The 12,701-nt window shown below is 42.7% G+C and overlaps 1 protein-coding gene across 1 annotated transcript; it reads left to right on the top strand.

Moving 5' to 3' along the window:
- Nucleotides 1–4,939: 4,939 nt before the first annotated feature.
- rfc4 (replication factor C (activator 1) 4) lies at nt 4,940–12,587 on the top strand. Its single transcript, XM_073476507.1, has 11 exons — nt 4,940–5,097; nt 5,909–6,062; nt 6,528–6,606; nt 7,685–7,764; nt 7,888–8,007; nt 8,204–8,347; nt 8,432–8,552; nt 10,449–10,574; nt 10,674–10,754; nt 10,941–11,054; nt 12,158–12,587. The coding sequence occupies exons 2-11, from the start codon at nt 5,947–5,949 to the stop codon at nt 12,251–12,253; spliced, it is 1,077 nt and encodes a 358-aa protein (XP_073332608.1). The 5' UTR covers nt 4,940–5,097; nt 5,909–5,946; the 3' UTR covers nt 12,254–12,587.
- Nucleotides 12,588–12,701: the final 114 nt, after the last annotated feature.

The following is a 12,701-nucleotide window of genomic DNA, read 5'->3' as shown; positions in this document are numbered from 1 at the left end:
ATATGAATTTTGATTCTATTTTCATTTCATTAGGTGCAGTCATAAAGGACATGGAGTGTGAATATTTCACTTGGTGTTATATTGCTTCAGTGCAGGGTTGTAATAAGCTGATCATAAAATGTATGACCCTGTCAGACAGTATGGAATAAGATACATTATTAAAACATTAAAGCGGAGAGAAGAGAGAACAGTACGTTAAAATCCTCCTCAGCACCAACAGAAGTTTATTTTAAAGTGTTTTTCAGTGAAAATGTCTAAAACAATGCATTAATAGAATATTTCCAGTTGTTGGAATGGTGCAGCCATAAAAACATTACATGACTTCAGCTTTAGAGCCACTATTCTCTGACTATGGTGCTGGTACCACTGGTGGATCATGAGCTCCCTTTAGTGGTTTGTGTGGGGATCCCAGAAATAGGCAATTTTTTTGAAAATGAAACGAGGTTAATTTAAAAATACATAATACAATCAAAATACTACATGTACTTTATGATTGAAAATACTTCAACTGAAATAGTAAAAGATGATTTGAAATACGTTTTGTCCTTTCTGTTATATATTAGTGTCAGCCTGTTGGGCTCGTCTTCATGCTCATCGCGTGTGCACGTCATCCATGATTAGACCTAATTATGAGCGGATGTCAAACTGTGATGGAGTGATAGTAAGTGGAGGGAAAATGATGCAGCGAGCATGAGCGGCTGTCGCGATGTTAAACAGTGCAGCTGAAGCTTTCACAGCCCCTCTGACATTATCAGCAAACGGCCCAGCAAGGAGATGTGACTTCACGTCAGACCTATGACAGCCTAATATTTTCTAAGGTGGTAGATAGTGTAGAAAGTGTGAGAAACACAGAGTTATAATAATTTAATAATTATGATATTTATAATTCATTTCATTTTCTTTCCCTGAGAAGATCGATACTCATGTGAGTGGGGTAAATAAGAAGCTAGCTCCAGTAGCCTGTTAGCTTATCTTGGTACAAAAAAGTTTTCACTCTTCACTTATGTGTGTGTGGACGACACAAATAACATAAAACATGCTAATTTTGTGATTTTGTGACATGACAGCTGTAGCTATCAATCTTCTCATCTGACTCTCAGAAAGAAGCAAAATAGCATATTTCTTTTAAGAGTTGGGACAGACAGGTCTAAGGTCTTGTAACTAAAAACTACTTCACTGCTACCAGGTACCAGATTCAAGGGATTTTAACTGTTATATAAACAAGTAAAATGTGAAGTGAGATACTCATTGAGACTATATGTAAATAATAATGTGAAGAATAGGCTAAGGACTGGGGAAAAGAGATTAAAAGGATAAAAATGCAGAAATTGGCCCGCATGGACCAATATATAGCATGAACATAACATTAATAACATGCAGTTTTACAGTATGTGTAGCTCCATCTAGGGGCTCCACCGTGTGCATTGCAGTTTGTTATGTTAGCTCGATGTAAATATAATTCTCTAATGGTTCGGCATCGGGCCATAAAGTATAAACAACAGGAGACAAGGAGGGTTGACAAGAATATATTATAAGTGAGAAAAACACAAAGTCCCCACAAAGGAAGAAAAACCATCCTGCCTAATCGACACCTTTAGGCAGCCGTTAATGCTGCAAACACTGTTAGCAGCATCCCGTGTGAGCCCGGCTCCCAATATATCAACTCTCACTTGGCAGGAGCTAGCTCAGAAGCTAGCTCAGTTTCCATAGTGACGCTCTGCACAAGCCCTCCTCCGTCCCCACTACCCATCTCTCCCCTGCTACTGAGCGATGCAGGAAGTGCAGTGATGGAGGAAGCAGTGCCACAGTCTCCAGCGTGGCACATTAACCTACTTCCCCACCAGCCCGGGATATAACCCGGACGCAGAATGGGAAAGATGCAGGACGAGGAAAAGGATGGAAGGAGGAGAGGATGCGGAGGAGAGGGGATGGAAGGGGAGACGATGGGGAGGCAGAAAGAAAGGGAAAGTGAAATGGTGGAGATGCAGAAGGAGAGAAAGGAGGGAAATGGGGGAAATGGAGAGACGTGACTAGGAAAGGAAAAAAGAGCAGAGAGGGAAGAAGATGGCAAAAAAAGGAAAGAAAGGGTGATAAAGGATAGAAAATTGAAGCAGCTAATAGTAATGAAAGATTGTAAATATGCTGCATGTTGATCTTTTAAATCTTTCAAAAGAAAACACAGAAAATCAGATCATCTCTGCAATGTATGAATCAAACATCAACACAATCAAACCTCAGCTCCTAACAATGAATCTACGCTGCATATAGAGTCACCTGATAGACTAAACAGTGAGATGATGCCAGGTACTATATAATTTAGTGAGCTGGCAACCACAGAAAAAACCCACATTGCTCAAACTCAATGACTCCCCGTTTGTAGCTCGATGACACAGTTTCTCTTCTGCCCATGTGCAGAGCATCCCTCTGCATCCCCCCTGCACTGAGTGGTCCTGATGAGAGGATGGAGATTCCCTCGCTTTCATCTGCTCTCTTCACATTTTCAACCAGGATTCCCAGAAAAAAAAGATACAACCTTATAACACAGCATCCACCATGCAACTAACGACAAGAGAAGCCGGCTCTCTTGTACATTTTTCCACAGAGGAGACCGGCTCTTCTCGTTCTGACTGAAAGTGTGAAATATGAAGAGATGAAGATGATGAGGGGGAAAAAAGGAGGACAAATTTAAACGCCTCACCGACATGAGTGATGACACACTGCACCCTCTGTAGCAGCTCCTGGACCGACATCTCGTCTTCTCTCAGCCAGCACAGCATCTCAGGGTGTGGGTCGCATCCACTCTCCTCCCCTTCTCTCTCGCCGCTCTCTCCCTCTCTCTCTCCCTCCGCTGCCACGCCTCCTTTCCTCACCCCTCCGTCCACGACAATCTCCCGTCCGTTTGCTCCGTAATCCAATTTTCTCCCCTGAGCTTTTTTTTTTTTTTTTTACACCTCTTTCTTTTTCTTTCTGCTGCTTATTGTTTCTTTATTCCTTGTTTTTTTCCCCCTATATCCAGCCTCTCCTGTCCAAATCCAACAATCACAAAGCCTGAGGATGACAATGTGAAGCCACTCCCAGCCAGTCAGCAAAATAGTAAGCCTGGGAATAAAATGAACAGTTTTGTCAGCCAGGCACAGGTGAACTAACCGAGACAGCCAGTCAGGGAATATGACAGCAGGTTCAGCCAGTTGGTGAATAATAAAAAAAAAAAAAAAGCAGCCAGCCTGTGTTTACTGAACAAACTAGCAAATTAATTTGTCAGCCAGTCAACCAGCAAATAAACCCCGTATCAGTCAGTCAGTCAGTGAACAAAAGAGACCATCAAAAAAACAAACAGTAAGCATCAGTAACCATTGAAGAAAGGAGGCAGTTTGTCTGTCAGAGAACAAATCACACACTCAACTAAACAGGTTAAAATAAGCTGTTTAGTCAACAAATCGTCAGCAGACAGAAAGTCATTCAGTCTTTTTCATGATGCTGAAACAGATCCACAAAGTCAGAAGAAGCCTCCAAGTCAAAAATCCAATAATCCTCCCAGAAAGAGACAAAAAAGGAAAAATGACACTCCCAACACAATGATCAAGCCATGCCAAACACAGGATGCTTCCAGGGAAGTGAGCATGTAAATTGTGTGTGAGTCCAGTGAAGAGCTCTGGGTGGGGAAGCACCGGTGCTGCTGCTGCTGCTGCTGCTGCTGCTTTGATGATGCTCTGTTTGCTCTAATAAAGAAGCTGAGTCACAATGAGAGAAAAACGAATCACAGGGCTGTTATACCTGCCTCGAGGGCGGAGGGAGAGGCACAGAGACAGAGGGAGGGGGGATGGATGGATGGACGGGTGGGGGTTAATAGGTCCATGAGCGAAATCCTGGTGCCTGGAGCCGTGCTCTGCGTGGACTGGAGCGAGTGGAGCATCCACTGACTCTCAGACTGAAATATTTCATTAGATTTAAGGTGGAAAATCATTTTTATATCAGCACTGTTTGTTTTTGAGTCAACTAAAAGACTAACCTCCTCTTTTTCCACCGTCATTATCTCATGAGGGCTCAAACAAAACAAATCAATAGCCTCCACCCATCATTTGTCATTCTTGTTATGGCTGCCCGGGTTCATTCGCAGATCCTGCTCCACGTTTTCATTAACGCAAACAATGCCAGGCAGTGCATTTGCATCTTTTCCGTGAGGCTATGGCTCCTGGGACTGTGGAGATTGCCTTGGGAGACGACCATTAGCCAGAGACATCTGCACTCAGCCTCCTCCTGCCAGCCAATTACAGGCCCGAGCGAAGGCTTTCAAACAACAGAAACAGCAGCTGGCAGACAAAGCAGAGCAGGGCATAATCCTGCAAAACATGTGCTCTGTCCAGTACAGTGAATTTGCAATTTATAAATTCCCAAATTCATAAATAAAAAGGTGAATGTTTCCTTTTTTTAATGTATCATTTATTATCATATAGTCCAACAGTTTGTAATATAATATGTGTTGTGCATTAACAAAGCAGAGTAATATGGTCTAAGAGAGGAGAGGAGAGGAGGAGAGGAGAGGAGAGGAGAGGAGAGGAGAGGAGAGGAGAGGAGAGGAGAGGAGGAGGAGAGGAGAGGAGAGGAGGAGAGGAGGAGAGGAGGAGAGGAGGAGGAGGAGGAGGAGGAGAGAGGAGGAGAGGAGAGGAGAGGAGGAGAGGAGGAGGAGGAGGAGGAGGAGAGAGGAGGAGAGGAGAGGAGAGGAGAGGAGAGGAGGAGAGGAGGAGAGGAGAGGAGGAGAGGAGAGGAGAGGAGAGGAGAGGAGGAGAGGAGGAGAGATAAAGGAAAGAAAAGGATGGGAGGAGGCATGGGCGAGGAAATGAAGGGGCGGGACCCACTCCAGCATCCGCGGCATCTGATTGGAAGCCACGAAATGTCGTCACCGGAAGTCAGTTTCTCCGCCAGGGCGGGAAGACGCTGCTGCTGCTTCTCCTGCTGCTTCACATGTCAACAAGCCGACTGTCTCCAACCCTGAGACAAGCTGCTATCACAAGATATATCACTGTTGGGCTTTGGCACGCAGTAATTCCGACTGTGGGAGATTTAAGTCAGAGTTTGTCTCAACAGCGGCTGATAAAAGTAAGTGCGACACGTCTGTGTGCAGAATTAAGAGCTAACGAGTGGCTAATACTTTTAGCTAATAGTAAACAGGCCACTGCTGGCTAGCTTTGCTAGGTGGCTGCTGTTAGCGTGTTAGTTACTATTATATCTAACGCTAACTATAATTTATGCCATAGCAGCTAAATTAATTTACGTCAATCGTCATCATTTGTGGCGCTAAATGACAACTTTCATTCTCCGCAGGTAAAGTTAGTGCTGCCAAACTTCGCTCAAAAACAGGTCATTTTAGTTTCATTCGTCAAATATCTAACATGGCTACGCGATTCAGAGAAAGTTACTTTGAGATTATTTTTAACTCGTTTAAATCCACTGTTCGGCATCCAACACTAACCTTATTATCTGAATCCTGCGGTGTAATTCGTTGCATAGGTTATCTCTTGTAGGAAACTAACTGATGGCGAGATGTGACCTCTTTTTAAAATGATCAAATTGGTGAATGGAGTTCGCCACGTACCCATATCAGGTCTCATATTCACATTGTTATGCCCTGCAGTGCTACTGTGTTTATCACAACTAGCATTTTGACTGTTCTCAAATTTTCGTGTTAGTTAAATCACTTTGACAAATGAGCTAATTATCAGAAGTCTGTGATACTTAACAATGAGCCCCCTGAGTGCAGCAGGGGTTTTGTTTGGTACAGTTAGTTTGGACCTTCTGACCAACCATCTGATATTACATTGTGTATTGTCCATCCATAAGAAACTTTGAGCTGTAACTTTATTGGTATTTTTCGTCTAATACGTATGTGTATGTGTGTCTTCATCTGTAGGTCTGTTCGTCCCGGGGTGTTTGTGCTGCGTAGGAGTCATGCAGGCCTTTTTGAAAGGAGGGACTGTTCAGTCTACCAGACCTCAGAAAGACAAGGCAGCAGGAGGACCCAGTACAGAGAAGAAAGCCAAGGCTATCCCTTGGGTAGAGAAATAGTAAGTGTGAACCACAAAGGTATACTGTACAGTATGTCTGTTTCTGTAGCCTGAAACCACAGAGTCACAGGCACTCTTCTGTGTGTGACGGCCAAGAAAATACACTTTTTTTTTTTCTTCGAGCATATGGATGCTGTTGTAATGTGTTGTGATTGAGATCCTCATTGCCGGGGACAGATGCTGTTTTCTGGGCGGAAGTGTGACGAAGAGTGGGTTGGACAGACAGGATGACAGCCACTTTTCCACCTATAGATTTGCCATTTTTTTCCTCATAAGTTGTCAAGGACAATACCTGCTCCTACATTACTGTTGTTCACATGGGTGAACATAAACTCCTTGGCAGAGGGTAATGAGTGTGTATAATCTGGGATGATGATGAATCATTCCTTTGCAAGCCTTTATCAGATGTTAATTAATTACTGAGTTAGCATGCTAAATAAATCTTGATGGGCTGTGTTTTTGCAGCAGGCCAAAGTGTGTTGATGAAGTGGCCTTTCAGGAGGAGGTGGTGGCAGTGCTGAAGAAGTCTTTGCAAGGAGCAGATGTAAGTACCAGGCTCTTATGATGGCATTTACATGACATTATTGTATTCCTGGGTGTCAAATGTTGTTTATAGTGCAAAAAATAACTTTTTCTGACACTTCCATGAGCTCTGTTGCTGTAGTTATGAATGATAGCTAAAGAAATTGCAGCATAGAGAGGACCATAGAAGCTAGACCCATACATCTTAATGAACTTGCATCCCATTTTTCTAATGTGAAGGAAAATGGGAATCATGAGAATCACAATGCAGATGTTCTCAGTTTTATGTGCACATGTTTTGTGAAATCTGGTTCTGAAACATCTGTAGCCAGAAAAATGTACCAGTAATAATAATAGCTGATTTTTATAGCACCTTTTGTAAAACTAACTGTAAAGACACTAAATATTCCACATTTTTGTTGTATTTCATTTAAGCTGATTAGTCCCAATGAGATCACAGATCTCCTTTACAAAGGAGACCTGGCCAAGAATGACAGCAACACAGAGTTACAACAGTAAATTAACTGAAAAAGCTCACTCACAAATAATCAGATAAAACATTAGCACACAGACAGCCTGAACTCAATGGATACCATCGTAGTTTTAAAATTGTTTAGTGGTTCAATATTCTGCAGTTTAAGATCGGTCTGTGGATTGTTCCATGCAGTGGGTGCCGAAAAACATAAAAGCTTTCTTTCCCAATTCAGTACGGACTGTGGGAACAACAAATCGCAAAATGTGATTGAGTAAATATATGCAGAATATATTAAACTCTTCTGTCCACATTTGTTAGTGTGTTTGAGCGTGACGGTGAACTCAAGTTGCTCCCAATGTGTGTACGTTAGAAATCTCTAAGAGTCTTCTATAGACATAGATTCAACACATGGTAAACAATGTTTATTTCTACTTATTTTTTCTTGCTATCTGCTCAAAATTACAGTAAAGCAGTAATATTTTACAAAGTATGAAGGCATTGATTAAATAAAATAAATCATTACTTAAAAAAGCAGTGCACAAAGACACCAGCTACATCATGCAGTCTGTCTCTGTTGTCCTATAAAGCCATGAAGTCTCACTAGTTTTTGTTTTTTTAATTGCAGCTTCCCAACTTGCTGTTTTACGGCCCTCCTGGAACAGGAAAGACGTCCACCATCTTAGCTGCTGCCAGAGAGCTTTATGGGTAAGTGAACTGTGTTGTGGGTAAGAAGCAGTGATTTTCCTTTTTTTAGTTTAATCATTCACCTGTTTTCTTTCTCTGTATTTCCCTCTTGTATCTCGTCCTCCTCCACTGTCTCTCCTCCAGTCCACAGCTGTACAGACAGAGGGTGCTGGAGCTCAACGCCTCTGATGAACGTGGCATCCAGGTCGTCAGAGAGAAGGTCAAGAACTTCGCTCAGCTCACTGTGGCTGGGACTCGCACAGAGTGAGTCAGCATCGATTGCATCACATGCACGCTCAAATTATAGGAGAGTTTTTCTGGTAGTTGCTCTGTAACAACAATGTGAACTTGAAAAACCCTTCATCCCTCTTGGGATGAGTCGTTGCACATGCTTCTCTCAGTCAGTAAAATCCAAACAAACTCTAAAACTTCCACTCACTGTGTTGGTTTGTATCTGTAGTGGGAAGTCGTGTCCTCCTTTTAAGATCATCATCCTGGATGAGGCCGACTCCATGACGGCACCAGCTCAGGCTGCTCTCAGGCGGACCATGGAGAAGGAGTCGCGCACCACCCGCTTCTGCCTCATCTGTAACTACATCAGCAGGTCAGCTGACATATAACAGTCATCTACTCACAAACGCACTGTGTGATTGACCCTGACCCCGCTGCATGTCTGTGTGTTCTGTAGGATTATTGAGCCTCTGACCTCCAGATGTTCCAAGTTTCGCTTCAAACCTCTGGCAAATCAGATCCAAGAAGAGCGCCTGCTGGACATCTGCGAGAAGGAGAACCTCAAGTACACTAAAGAGGTAAAATATATAATGCGACAGTGTTGCTGTAGTGTTTAACTGTCAGAAACTTCCCACCTGCAGCTCGGCTCACAGCTCTACAACAAGTTGAACATTTTTAAAGTTGAGTTGTCCGTCTTCACTCTGGTATGAAACTCCAGTGATGTAATGTATCACATCAGTCTGATCTGTCCAATTAATAACTTATATCCAAAGCGTATCAGCCGGTAAAAGGACTTCTGTGAAGGCCTCTCTTGTGTCCTCGACCATCAACAAATACATCAACATTAGGTGGAGACAGAGTGTGCCAGGAGAGGGCAGCAAAAATCCAGTATATATCTAGATGTTTTCTTTTGAGCTGTGTGCAGTTTTCAGGGGCATTCATTTTTGCCTAATATCTAATTTTATTATTTAATTATTATCTTAAGTTGGCAGGAACAGCTAAATGTAGCAGTTTACTTCAAAAAGTTTATTTTATTTACCACTCTTATATGCAGTATAGCAACGATCCTGCTGAAATAAAACTCAGAAAGAAAGGCCGACAGTTGATGTGCATTGTTATTGGAAATACGCTGCCTGGACAAGTCACCACGTGGATTTAACTGAGCAAATAGGTAAGAGCCTTCCATTGGATAATTACTGCAGTGATTAATATGTTTCAGCTGGCAACAAGTTATTTAACCCTAACTGATGCAGTGAGTAGCTTCTCATTTCTTAAACAGCTATGTCTGAAGACATATCCTGTGGTCGTGGAAAAGATGTTACTCTGTTTGATGCAGGCCAATAATTTGACCCTTCTGAAACAAAGAGAACAACTAAGGAGATTACTGAAACTACTAAAATTGGGTTCAGAACTGTCCAACGCATTATTAAAACCTGGAAGGCTCTTCGAGGAAGAAATGTTGTCAGAAAAAAATCTTGAATGATCGTGATCAGAGATAAAAAATCATCAGGAGAACTCACGGCTATGTTTGATTGTGAAACTAAGAGCATTTCCACCGACACAATGTGAAGAGGACTCAAGTGTCGGGACTAAACAGCTGTGTAGCCTTAAGAAAACCACTTATCAGTGAGGCTAATCAGAAAAAAGGCTTCAATTTGCAAGGGAGCATAAAGATTGGACTCTGGAGTGATGGAAAAAGGTCATGTGGTCTGATGAGTCCAGATTTACCCTGTTCCAGAGTGATGCACCCATCATGCCTGGTGCCTACCGTAGGATGACCGTTAGTCAGGTTGAGGTTCAGCAACGTCATGTGCCCAAAAAACTAGGTCAGCTTTTTCCATCAGTGGATTTTTTCTTCACTGATGGCACAGGCATATTCCAAGATGATAATGCCATGATTCATCTGGCTCACATTGTGAAAGAGTGGTTTAGGGAGCATGAGACATCATTTTCACACACGGATCGGCCACCACAGAGTCCAGACCTTAACCCCATTGGGAATCTTTGGGATGTGCTGGAGAAGACTTTACGCAGCGGCCCGACTCTCCCATCATCATCAATACAAGATCTTGGCAAAAAATTAATGCAACTCTTGATGGAAATAAATGCTGTGACATTGCATAAGCTTATCAAAACGATGCCACGGCATCTAAAGACGCTCTTAGCCCTCCTAGCTTGTATTGTTTGCCAGGACAGTAGAACAAGTTAGTAAAAAAGGGCATCCTAACCAGTTCAGTTGATTTGATGTTTTAGTCCAGTAGAGTTGAGGAATGTGTTTTTCTTCACCAGGTGAACACGGGATGTATGTCAGTCATGTTTAATGGAACAGATCAAATAATGCTGTTATCAACAGCAGCCATGTAACAGCACTTCATGCATATAACTGCAGAGCTGAAGAATCCTTTTATGCTTCAGGTCTGTCTTTGCACAGCTGTTGAAGTCAAGGCGTGATGACTGTTTCTGTTTCTATTTAGAGTATAGCAGCTTTGGTGAAGGTGTCTGATGGAGACTTGCGGAAAGCCATCACCTTCCTCCAGAGTGCTGCACGCCTCAACGTCGACAAGGAGATCACAGAGAGCGCCGTCACTGAAATAGCCGGGGTGAGACGTCTGTCTGTTTATTGACTGCAGTTAAAACGTCCTGCACACCTGGAACCTTTCACTACATTCCAGTCATGTCACTCTGTTGTGCTCTTATAGGTCGTACCCGACAAGATGATTGACAACTTGCTCCAGATCTGCTTCAAAGGAACATTTGAGAAACTAGAGGTTGCAGTCAGGGTAGGTGTTCTGACATTGTCAGTGCTTTGTATATCTGTGTTTGTGCCACTTTGTTTTCCACTTTTGAAATGACCAAAAGAGACATTTTTATCAGTGACGCATCCCTGATGTTTACATGCAGTGAATGTGCTTTGCCTCACGTCCTGTAACATCACATTCTGACATACTGAATGTGTCCTCTGTCAGAACATAGTGGATGAAGGCTATGCGGCCACGCAGATCCTGAGTCAGCTCCACGAGTCTATCATAGAGCAGGACCTGAACGACAAGCAGAAGTCAGCTATCACAGAGAAGATGGCGGTAAGTGACTCTAGAGGAGCTCCAGGGATCCTGGAGGAACACTGGGCTTCCTTTTTGACTTGGCACACGAATGCAGTGATTGGTGGATGGATCATATTGTGTGCTCGCTGTACAATAAGTCATCAGAGCAGCAAATCTCAGTATAGGCAACAAATAAAACCATAGTGGGAGAATAGAAACAAATGGGTTTTTAGTCGGGTGTTATGATTTTGATTGATTAAACCTAATCAAAACCAGGGTCAGTAATTCTCCCAGTGTTTTATTTCTCTCAACCCTCAACTACTTGCACACGTCCAAAGAAAGAAAGAAAAAAAGTTGCTGGTTTTCTGTTAGCCTGCAGCCGCACTTCCAGATACTCCAGACATCCTGTGTGCATGAAGACGATCAACTGACTGCGTCACAGATTTTGGGTTTAGTTTCTTTTTCAGAGATCCATTGATTCGTTTGGGAAGAGTAGCTGTACGCTGTGGAGGCCAACTGCCTCAAGAGCTGTATTGTAACAACGTAGAGAACAGTGAGGAAAGGATCTGCATTTGATCAGGTTTATTTTTTTAGCTGATAACAATAAATTAAAATACGCCTGGATGGCCCCGAGTACTCCTGTTCACAATCTTACTTGATGAAAGGAGGAAACATGATAAGTGTTACTACATTTATCTTATGTTTCACACAAACTAATAAGTTTGACAGATCATCAAACTGCTGTGTAGCTTTTAATGCAGTCAGATCTGACACATTTTAAATCTATGTGAAAACACAAGACTGCATTTAATTTAGACTAACATGAGAGTAGTTTATTACTTCATACAGTATTATACATTTCTATAAGACAGAGCAGCTGGGTTTAGTCTGCAGCTCAGTCTTCTCTGAAAATTAAACCTTTTGAAGACAGTAGCAGGAAAAGCGGCGCTGCTGCTAATTAGTTTGAAAGGAACACCGCAAGAGGCAACATCTGATGTGAAGTGTCTGGGATTTTGTAAATAATCGAACACACTCGTCAATCATCTCAATGACTTTATTATATTTTGCCATAATACACTTTGATGAGTCATGTAGAAGTTACTAAATCCTCCGGTTGTGCTTGTGTTTCCTCTCTGGTTCAGGTTGTGGGTAAATGCCTGTCAGACGGTGCAGATGAGTACCTGCAGATGTTGAGTCTGTGTTCGGTCATCATGCAGGAGGCCTCGCAGAACAACTGAAGCTCCACGAAGCAGAATCTCCTCTGCAGGGAGAGCAGGACCAACAGCCTCACTGACATGTCAGCACTTCAATTGGCATTCATCCGAGTTACAGTTCAGGATGTCTGCCAGTGGATAACAGATGATAACGGTGTTTACTTTCTCTCTGTAATTTAGCAGACGCAGCGCTTCAACAGATAAGACAGCTATGTGAACACACTTTGAAACTGTCTTACTGTTAACTCAGCCGTCAGGTTTCTCTGCATTCCCTTTCATTCATGTACCTACTTACCAGCACATTGCTGTACACTTTTTGTATTTTGGGAAGTAATAAATAGTTTGTTGTATCTTTTCAGTCTTTGTTTCCTTGAAATCATTGCTCATGACTCAGACATCCACTGGAGGAATTACCGCATCGTGCTGGTATGCCTCCGTGCACTAGTCAAGCTGCTGCTCCAGAGCTGTGGAG

Source organism: Pagrus major, chromosome 11 (assembly GCF_040436345.1).
Source record: "Pagrus major chromosome 11, Pma_NU_1.0".
Classification (NCBI taxonomy): domain Eukaryota; kingdom Metazoa; phylum Chordata; class Actinopteri; order Spariformes; family Sparidae; genus Pagrus; species Pagrus major.
This window is presented reverse-complemented; position numbering and strand designations above follow the sequence as displayed.